An 11,316-nucleotide genomic window follows, 5' to 3' on the forward strand; every position below is an offset into this window, starting at 1 on the left:
ATATATATATATATGTGTGTGTGTGCTGTTTTTGGAGTAAAAATATGTCAAAGTAGTGCTAGTAATAGAAGCTATAATAATAATTATTATTAATAATAATAAACTGCACAAAAGAAAAATTGGGAACTTTAAAAATATGTAGGAGCCCTAGGTGTAGTCAGATTTCACAAAAGAGGCATTAAACACAAATCTTTTTAATATTTCTTCACAATCCTAGACGTCTTGCAACCATCGAAATTGTTCCATATGAACTGATAGAACTTCCGCGTTTCGCCAACCGTTTCCGGAAGTTGTAATGCTTAATTTCGATTCGTCCAGCTGGAGGACAGAATCGAAACTTAGAAAAGAACAAAACAGCTGAATCGAAGATAGTCTTGAACATAGGCTGAAGCTGAAGCAGAGACCAGCCAGACAGAGCCTGGACGCTGTTTACTGTATATGATGGAGCTCTTAGAGACTGGCAACGCAATTTCTAATATCTACATGTATGCACAGAGACGTGGTCTGAACGTAACTTTTGAGGTTCTTGACTCCGAGGGCCCCGATCATAATAAACAGTAAGTGTTAATATTTTCCTTTTGGGATTTGGGAGGGGGAATTAGTCCGCATTTGGACTGTGATGGAGAAACTTTAAGACAGGTAATAATAACTGTCGTTTAGTGGACTGGGCAATAAGAACCGCTGAGATCAGTCATTATATAATAAATGATTAAAATAGTTATTTATCAAACTTCTGCTGTCGTAGTTAGACTAATTCAGTAATAAATGTTGTTTTTATCAATGTATTATGTGAATTTTAACTTGTCACCTCGTTTGATAAAACGCCCCCGGGAAGTAAGCTACCCAGGTAGACTTTTATAACAGTGTTATATAATATTCAGTTTTAGATTACATCTACCTCTAATTGCTGAAAAGTAGAAAATAAGCAATTGTTTGTTTGTTTGTTTTCTTATAAACAATCAAATTAGCCTAATTAAACACAAATAGTTACTTCACTTACCTTATACATACTTAAATCGGTGCCTTGTCTCCAGGCATGGAGTTCAGTTCTGTTAGTGTAGTAAGTTCAAGTAGCAGAAGACCAACACACAAAGACAGAGCATTCAGTTGAGACCAAACAGTGGAGGTTTTGAGTACACATTGCTGTGGAGAAAGTATGAATGTATGACCACAAACTGCTGTATTGTATTTGGATTCTTATGTGGTGTACCAAAATAAATCCTACGGGTGAGTGAAAGAAAAATGTTTTAAATGTTTCAAATCCGAGAAGGGTGGTGTCTACATGTATTTAACCTGGTATAATCTATTACTTCTAAATAAAGTATTGGACAACTGCCTTCAGAATTAATTAATTATTTGATTAGTAAAAAGCAAATATTTAAATAAATCTTAATCTAGCTCCATATGACCTATAACGGCCTCAGGTGTTTGTTGGACAGCATTAGACGACAAACAAGGAAGACCAAGGAACACATATCAGGGAGAAACTTGTGGAGACTTTCAAAGCAGCGTGAGACAGGAAATTAGGCATATAACATAGCTGAACACCTTCCAAAATATGGTCATTAATAAAAGGTGCATCCCAGAGGCAGGAGGGCCATTTTAACTCTGGAGGAGTTGCAGAGATCCAATTATTTTTATTTTTTGCAAATCTTGATAACCAAATTTCACAAATACTTGCCCATCCAATTTTATTCAGCTTGACCTAATTGTAAAGAAAAAAGTACAAAAATCTCAGCTTCTAGACATGCAAAGCTGGTTGAGAAAAGTGTTACGTTTGTTTCTTATAAATGTTGTACAGATGATTTTGTCATCTTATGGATAAAAATAGTACTGTACAAATGAATAACATGGAAATAGATTTTGACTTAATTTTTTTTTTTTTTTTAAGATTCACTGGGAGATTTGTCGTAGATGGCAAACCCTATCCGAGTGGCGTGGGAAAAAACAAACAGGATGCCAAGCTGAGTGCAGCCCTGACTGCTATAAGATGTCTTCGTGGGGACCAACAACAGGACACAGTAAGATTCCTCTTCTGTGCGAAACAAAACTATGTGCAATAATTCAAAACAATCATTTTGGTCCCTAAATGGTGAATAACTGTTGTCTCGACAGGCAGAATATTCAGCAGAAACGTCTTCACCTGCTAGGCAAAATGACATTAACTACATATGTTGGCTCAATCAATACGGTCAAACAAATAGGGTGAATGTAGAAGCAGTGGTGACGGCACGGCCTGGACCAAATAATGCTACTCTGTAAGTCTACCACATTGCTGCATGATTCGTCTGTGCTATGAACTAACCACTTGAAATTCATAAATATACATTTGTTGAATTAGATGGTGTAAGTTTATAGTGGGTGACACTGAATACCCAGAAGCCTCTGGAAAATCTAGGAGAGAAGCAAAGGAGGAAGCTGCTAAGTTGGTGTACAACATGATAAATACTAGTCAATCTCCAGAGGTAAGTAGTGATACAGTTTATTAGACATTTAGATGCAAACATCATAGCATGCACATTTTGTGGGGAGTTTTGTGTATGTCTTTATTAGAACTGTTGTTTTTCTAGTGTGGGATGGTAATGCCAGACTAGGAAGATTCATTAAAACAAGAATTGGGTTTATTGTTTTCTGAATTTACAGTATTTTTTTTCTTTTATCCACTCAAATATTTGCATATTTTCTCCTCTAATATTTGTCTAAATGCTAATTTTGTTCCAAAATGCTTCCAAAAGCTTGTTGATGTTATTGTAGTCATCAACAAGCTTATGTCAAAATCCTAACTTCATATTTCACCACATTTCTTTTTGTAGTTTTTGGGATAATTAAAGTCGATTTTCTGGCCCAGACGTGACTGATAATCTATACCCTTTAGCATAATGAGAGAGGACAAAGCTTAATATCAGCCTGCTTTATCCATCCAGTTTGGATGTGTGTTTGAGATCACTGTGTTGATGGAACATCAATTCATCCTGGGCTTTCAGACCTCATTGTACTAGCCATCAAGCATGGTGGTGGCAGCATTATACTGTGGGGCTGTTTAGGTCCACAGGTGTTCTGGTGCATTTTACAAAGTGGATCCTTGTATGCATCTATTTGCAGTCAGACGTCTGAGCATCTATAATGAAACAAGCAATTCACTTGCACTAGTTTGTATTGACTTTTCACTAATCAAGCATAACATTATGACCAGCATGGGCACCCCGACTGTATTTCACACTCCCATATGCAAACTGATGCATTTTGTAATAGGACACCACATAGTTCCTCTGAAACCCATAATAGGCTGTGTTTTTCAATACTTTGCAAAAAACCACAGACCATATAATTTCTACGTAAATAACTTTCTAATACTTATCAGGCAGCATTCCTCTTTGTTAATTATCTTATTTTTGCTTTAAGGTCATAGATTCCCCAGTTCAACAAAATCAGATGGTCAATAAAAACTTAAATCGTCTCAGGTGAGTAAATAACAGCAGGTTATTTATTATGGGTGGAGATTTTTTTTAGGTCTATCAGTTCAGAATGCCACGATGCAATTATAAATTATCATTGTCACAACATGGTGCAACTCCCACAAACCTCCATTCATAATTAATAATTTAATGCACAATAGATTTTAGTTAAATGATAAAGAAGAATACATACCTTAGATAAAATTATGTAAAATAGGAACATAAAGAGTAGAACGTGGAAGTGCTTAAAATTCTAAGTTCCACACTTTGATTTTCTCGGATTATAGGTTATTAGTTGACATTCAGATAATAAAGTTTGAATGTTTGTTAATCAACTCTGAATCGTCCATGTCGATGTCTCAATAAATAATTGAAAATAATGTTTTATCCCTCACACCTGTTGTTTAATTATGATGTTTTCACATATGTGAAATTGTGTTTGTTTGTTTCAGTACAAAGACAAAAAGCCTGAGTATAAACTCAGAAGACAACAACTGTATGGAGCCACGGTTTGTTGCAATTATCCACAACTACTGTCAGAAAAAAAGCCTCAGTCTTGATTTTATACCAGTAGAAAAACGTGGACCTCCTCATAACCCTCGGTAAGAATCTTCTCACCTGAAACAGTTTTGCCTTTGCTTCTGAATTGCTGACTGATGTTAAAGTAAACATGCAGATATCAAGATCCTTTTTCTTCAATGCAGATTTTTCTACAAATTAAAAATTGAGACAAGGGAATACCCTGTTGCTGAGGGTAAGAAGATCAAGGACGCCCAACATAATGCAGCAAAGTTGGCCTGGTCTGCTCTTCAGGAGCAGTCAGACTATGACAGCAAGGTGGACAAAGTTCAGATTTCTCTAGTTTCAAGTTCAAGCCGACGGCAAATTAAAATGTTCTTCACTATTCCTTGGCATTTCAGGTGTCTGTCAGATCAACAACATCTGAAGATGGAGCAGCAGCAGCATCGCAATCAGATGCACTGTAAGACACTTCCTGACAAAAACAGCTGAACACATTGGAGAGCTGAATGTTATGGCTGTACTCATGTAGACATGCCTATTTGTCTCCTTTTGGTGTGATTCTCATCCTGGTCCTTTCATGGCCAGTCTTACCCAAATATGTTTCAATATAAAAATTATTTGGTGAACAAATACTTATAACAATATAGTATATCTGAAATCAAAACTGAGATGGCTGTGACTGCTGTCTGCTGCAAGTTAATGGCTGTTTATTCACGATCATACTTCTTACCTACTTATATTAAAGCAGCTTGTAGTAATAACCTTCCTATTAAGATTCATAATGCTGCTTCCTTCGAGGATGTCTCCAGCTGGCACTCACTGAGAGCGTCTGTAATCAGAACAGTGACTATAATAATAATACTAATAATAATAATAATAATAATAATAATAATGGAGGAAGTGGGTTGCGGTCTAAGAGAAATTCAAATGATTGGTTTCTTTTAAGAACCTTAATAGGAGCGCTGTAGAACAATAATTTTTAATGTTTTGTTAAAGAGATTCTTCTGAGCCATCGCAGAGCGAGATGACGGGCTCATCTGATCCTGCGGATTCTTCGAACCAGGTTTTGCTTTTGTGTTAAACTATCAATGCATTGTTTGATGCTTATGTAGACACTCATATTTTATCTATAAACATACATTTATAGATAAACATTGCAGACTTTTTAAGCATCTTACAGAAACTAGCATGAAATTTTCATGGCTGAAACAGCTTTAGGATGATAGAAATCCAGGTTTTGATCATCCTAAGCCTTCTGCAAAAACAAATCAGTATTTATACAAAATAAACACACTATAAACGGTATATACTGTGGTTAATATACCAAATTTGAACTGTACCTTTAAAATCTGCCTTGACGCTTCTATGTACTCTTGTAGATCATTAGTACATTAGCAGTTTCAAATCAAAGAGGAGACATTGCTACCAAGGGCTGAAGTTGTAGTATTTGCACTGTTTCTCTCTATATAGTTCAAATACTCAGATGTTCTCAATTAATGCTTTTCTATTTTTAAAATACACACATTATTGATTTTTTTCCCCAGAATGATGTGGACAACCAGGAAATCACAAATACAAGCAACCCACCAGTGCAGTCAAGGTATTGAAAAACATTTTATTCCACTAAAAATATAAACTTTAATAAGTATTAAAGACCGATTCATTTCTTTGTGTCTAAGCAATCTGTTTAATGCCTAAAGCTTCACATCAGATTTTAAGATCCTTGAATATCTTGGCGGAGGAGGGTTCGGTTGCGTTTTTATGGTGACGGAAAAACTGTTGGATCTGGATTATGCAGTGAAGATCGTTCCTGGAACAGAGTGAGTATGTAGTGCTGCTCTGGGCACAAAAACAGAAACGTTGGTTAAAGAGTTCAGGACAAACAGTGAAATTGTTTCCCTGAGGGTGGTTGTATTTATATTATTTTGATTTAGGAAAGCTTTGCGAGAGGTGATGGCGTTATCAGATCTCCAACATGAAAACATTGTCAGATACTACAACTGTTGGATGGAGGATTCAAAAGTGCAACAAGCAAAAGTCCAAAAGAAACTAAGAGAGTAAGAGTTTTCTCCTCTAGTTTCACATAAGTGAATCCATCTTACAGGCTGACAGAAAAATCACATTTTGCCTTTTTTTTTACCTGCAAGTGTCACATGTGGACAGTACCTCTTTATTAAGATGGAATTATGTAAACCTGCAACCCTCAAACAATGGATTGGTGAGAGGAACAAGGAGGAACTACCACACCCCCAGAGAGGAGCAGACAGTCTTCCTATTGCATTGCAAATAGTCAATGGAGTCGAATATATTCACTCCGAAAACTTAATTCACAGAGACCTTAAGGTGAGACTCAGGCTTTTACACTGCTGGTTTGATTGATCGGTAGGTTCCTTCTTTCCTTCGTTCCTTGGATTCTCCCATGCTTGTGTTCTACCTTCATTTTTTTTTCTCTTACCACATTTTCTCTCTTGAAAGTTTCATTGGGAAACTAATTTTAATTCTTTTCATTAAAAATGTGCATACGGCTTGAAGCAAACTGCATATAATCCAATGATGGGCACTTCACCTGTTGAGCAAAATTCACATTTTGCCCATTTTTGTACTTTTCTTTTTATTACTTTCGCTTGGGCTGCTTCTAAAAACAGCCCAAGTACTTAAAAACCATTCAGATGTTTTTTGGCAATAAGTTCAGGTTTTTTGATGTCTTGAAAATGAGCCATTTCAAAAACTTCCTGAATGTTAAGTCACAAATCATCAGGAAATGGTCCTATAAATGCCCCGTAGATACATGGGGCATCTATAATCATTAGCCCATGTTTTAGTATGTTGGTGGTTTAGTAATTTTAGTTTTCTTAAAGGATTAGTTGTTTGATCCAAGAAGTTTGATAATCACTTTAATCACTTTATTTATTTTTCACTTCTCAGCCTCCCAACATAATGTTTGGAAAAAATGGGAAGGTGAAAATTGGGGACTTTGGTCTCGTCACTATTGACAGAAGTGAAATCTTGATCGACAGAACAGAAGGACCAGGAACCAAAATCTACATGGCTCCTGAACAAGTAAGTAAAGTAATGTGCTAGAGCTAACACAAGTATTGATTTTATTGTATAAGAGAATAAAAAATAAAGGTGTTTAACCACTTAGACATTTAAAAACTAAAAACAAGATCTTAAAATCAATTGCAAAGGAAATGGACAACCAGAGTAGGGAATACCAAATTGGGCTGATATGTTAATTCTGAGTTGTCTCTGCTAACACATACTATACAATGTCAAATAATAAATTAAACAATTTCAGAAGGGCACTTTTTTGTCCACACAAAAAAGAGAAGGTGTTCTAGTACAACCTAGTACCTGCTCATAACTGATTACCTGCTGTGCAAAAAGCAAACAAAACCAATTCTAATATACAAGCTAATTACTAAGATAAGAAATAATTGTAAAATTAACTTTTTGGTGTTGTTTTAACAGGAAAGTAATAGATATGATCGTAAAGTGGACATGTTTGCTCTGGGTCTGATCTTTTTTGAACTCCTTTGGAAAATCTCAACTGGCCACGAAAGAGCAAAGGTTAGTCACTCATAAAAAGACTGATTTTAGAATTAAATAAATCACTCTGTGTGTTTTCTTTTGCACTGTTTTTCTTTAAAATGTGATGTAGAATTATTGCCTTCACAAACTAATTTAATTCACTCTTATTATGTCATAACTACTTTGTTACTATTAGATTTTAGAAAATGCAAGAAACAACGAGCTTCCCAAAGAGTTTTTACAGGCTTTTCCTTTTGAGGTATGTTGTATTTTTAAGTCTCTGCCAATTTATTCACTAAATGCACTTATTTCAGACACTATTTTATGGAGCCTGATACTAATCAAGGTTCATTGATCCTATTTTTGATTTTAGTATCGAATAATCAAATCTTTGCTGTCTGAGAACCCAAATGATCGACCTGAAGCAAGTCAAGTGAAGGAACAACTGGAGGAAACAAACCAACACTTGGACCAACACAGTGTGTGAATGTCAAAAGAATGAGAGTTTGGTTGGGTAGAAGGAGGAAATACGTTATTTTTACATGAACTGTGGAGAAAGTTGTCAACATGCAGCACTTTGGAGGAATTTTTAGCTTTGAAAAAAAAATTATTGTGATTTACTGTATGTGTCTTGCAATAATTACAACTTAAATAATCATGCTTGTTCTAAAAAAATCATGATTTGGGTCATTTTAGCAGCTGGTTTCCTTATTCTTCTCTAGAAATAGATCATCTTTATAATCTATGGGACAACTGGGAGGAAAAACTAAAGGTGGGCTTGTTGGGTTGCCAGAAAGAAAGCTGCATATTTTATTAAACTGTTACCCCTTTGAAACTCAATTAACTTCGGCAACATGACGCACTTTGATGCATAGAAAGTTAAACAATTATTCAGAGGATGCTCTTGTTTTTAAACAATGTACAAAAATGCATGCAATGAAAAATTTGTAATCCTTGGAAATTTTAGATTTTGTTAAGATTTTTTGGTTTTAAATTTCATTAATAAACCATTTTCTTCTGTTAATGATTTAAGACAAAATCTACAGTGTTTTGCAGTTTTGTTGTTTAGTACAAAACTCTGCAAACCCACACAAGGTTTAGAACCACAGTCAATACACAAGGTATAATATTAAATCTTGAGAAAATATTAACAACTAAATGGACAATATTTGGGGGAAAAAGATAGGGAGTGCATATATTAGAAGGCTAATAATTTGCTTTGCCAAAATAAAATGCATCCCAAAGCTAACATGGAGAAATAAAGAGCTAAGAGTTGAATAACCTTTTCTACATAATCACACTTATCCTCTAAGCTACTGGTAAAAGTTTCATATCAATAGGACAAGATTTGGGGAAAATACCAATATCTTCCCCAAATATTTGCATGTATACCGATCATGCAAATATTGGCAGGCTAATAATTTGCTTTGCCAAATAATGCATCCCCCTGCTAACTTGGAGAAATAAAAAACTAAAAGAGATTTCACCTTTGCTGCGTAATCACACTTATTATATGAGCTACTGGTAAAAGTTTCATATCAATAGGACAATAGACAGGGGATGCAGATATTGACGGGCTCAGAAATCAAAATCCATCTCCTCCTATATTAATAGACTGGACAGTTAGGGGTGATATCAAATTTTCTACATAATGGGCCTCTGTCATGCGTTAAGTTATTATGGTGTTAAAAGAAAAAGCGGGAAACTGCAAAGCGAGAACATATTCATCAGACACTGACTGTAAAACGTTCGACTCATATGTCTCAATAAAGGTGTCAAAACCGTATTTATTTCAATCCATGTAAGCCCTAAAATTCACTGTTTTAGGGCTTACATGGTTAAGAAACATGATAATCTTACAAATATTTTTAAAAGTTGCCTCTTTGGTCATATTTCTACGGAGCCCTCTAGAGGACATGGGGGAACATTTTTCTTTTGCTTTACCTCGTAATATGCTTACTGTAATATTTGCTGATCTATTTTTCTATACAGTCACAAATGTCAATTTAAAATTTCAAATGTATTTAAAGAGCCTCAGTATTTATTCTTAACTCTTTGGTGCAAAAAAAAATATTGAAAATCTATTTATTCACTGCATATCTGTTTGTGAAAGGTTGTGACGGAACTGCACATGAAAACATCCCTTTACTTGCTTATGCCTTGGGCTGGCCCTGGTCAGATGACTTATTACCCCGCTATAGTAAATAGTCCAAATAGTTTGGATGTATTTTTCTTCTTTCCTACTTACAGAAAGTTTCTGTTTAGGTATGTGGTGCATTTCTGTCCTAAAGAAAAATATATAAAACTTCAGATATTTCACAACAACATATTAAAATACATGGGAAACCTCACGAAAGCCTTGTATAATAGCAGAAAATACGATGGCCACGTAAGAAATGCTTACAGTATTAAATTATGCCGCATGAACTAATCAGTACATCATTTCGTGAGAACTCAAAAGTATTCCGAGGGAACACAATTCCTTAGCGAGGTAACTCAAAAGAAAAAAAAATTCCCCATGTCCCTTAAGAGGCTCCGTACCTTTCTGGTTGATTTGCAGTTTTCTTTTAGTTTGTTAAAGATTTGTGGCGCATAGAAACTGAGTCCTGCCAAAATGTAACATTTCTGAATTCACCATAGATAACCACAGTGAAACGATGGTGGCAACATACTGAGAGAGTATTTTGTTAGGAAGAAGGGAATTGTAGAAGAAAACCTGAGAGGTTGCAAAAGGCTTCAGATTGAGCCTTTTGCAACGGCCCTAAACATTTGACCTCAGTTACAGTGGGTTAAGATCAAAGCACAATCATGTGTTAAAATGGCCCAGTCAAAGCCCAGACCAAAATCCATTCAATAATCCTTGGCCATATCTGAAAAATGATGTTCACAGATGATCGGCATCTAATCTAACTGATCTTGATACAGTTTTCAAAGCCAAATGTTCAAAAATGTCAGTCTCTGAATATACAGAGACCGATATACAGAGATTCTCCCTTCAAAGAATCAACATATTTTTTTTCTGTAGTTTTATTTGTTTTTTTCTAAATGCTGCACAAATTTTGTTGGTCTTTTGCATGTAATCCTAATAAAATACACTGATTACTTTGGTCATAGTCGGACAAAATCTGAGAAAGCTTTTTTAAGCTCTTTTAATGCATTTGTACACTGTCCATGGAAGATGGAGCAAGAATGATGCGGCGGTTTACACACTAAGCATCTTTCATGGCTCAACCTGTAGGTGGAGCTGTTGTTCTGCTGTTCTGTGTGCAGACTCCAGGTCGCTGAGTGTGATCCAGGTTTGTTCACAGTGAGGGGGAGCAGAAAAGGGTGAGGGGTGTGTGTGGGACATTTAATCATGCCTCCGGCACATGCTGCATGATTAGCATCTCGGTGGAAAACAACAGTCACAGAGGCCAAAGAGCAGATCTCACACAATCACGCAAACACCGGGTGAGGCGCAGGTAATCAGTGCAGATCAGTTCTGCAGCTCAGAGAGCTACCTTAACAACCACAACAACACAGAGGAACCAAAAATATGTGCAGTTTATATAAACGAGACCTATATTTTTTATCGTTTTCTTGCCAAATCTTGGTCAGATCTTCTGCTTCACCCATAAATCTAGGGATAATTGTGTATTTAAACTCTATCTGAAGCAACTGAAAAATGTATTGGAGATACATCAGGAAAGTGAATTTCGACCAGCTTCAAGAAGGTGTTTACAAGAAAAACAACTATTCTGAATTATCTTAATCTTATGTTCTGTTATATTTATTGTGTATTTTTTCCATGTTGTCACCTTCCTAAAAT

At 35.6% G+C, this 11,316-nt stretch overlaps 1 protein-coding gene across 1 annotated transcript; it reads left to right on the plus strand.

Moving 5' to 3' along the window:
• The first annotated feature begins 298 nt into the window (after positions 1 to 298).
• Positions 299 to 8,547, plus strand: LOC114138578 (interferon-induced, double-stranded RNA-activated protein kinase-like). The gene is made up of 17 exons (XM_028007939.1): positions 299 to 557; positions 1,892 to 2,021; positions 2,116 to 2,258; positions 2,342 to 2,465; positions 3,403 to 3,461; positions 3,908 to 4,057; positions 4,160 to 4,292; positions 4,376 to 4,437; positions 4,974 to 5,040; positions 5,522 to 5,577; positions 5,678 to 5,797; positions 5,912 to 6,034; positions 6,125 to 6,320; positions 6,903 to 7,037; positions 7,449 to 7,547; positions 7,705 to 7,767; positions 7,882 to 8,547. Exons 1-17 carry the CDS (start codon positions 439 to 441, stop codon positions 7,993 to 7,995), a joined length of 1,893 nt encoding a protein of 630 aa, XP_027863740.1. The 5' UTR covers positions 299 to 438; the 3' UTR covers positions 7,996 to 8,547.
• The last annotated feature ends 2,769 nt before the right edge of the window (positions 8,548 to 11,316 follow it).

This window comes from Xiphophorus couchianus, chromosome 22, assembly GCF_001444195.1.
Source record: "Xiphophorus couchianus chromosome 22, X_couchianus-1.0, whole genome shotgun sequence".
NCBI classification, from domain to species: Eukaryota; Metazoa; Chordata; class Actinopteri; order Cyprinodontiformes; family Poeciliidae; genus Xiphophorus; species Xiphophorus couchianus.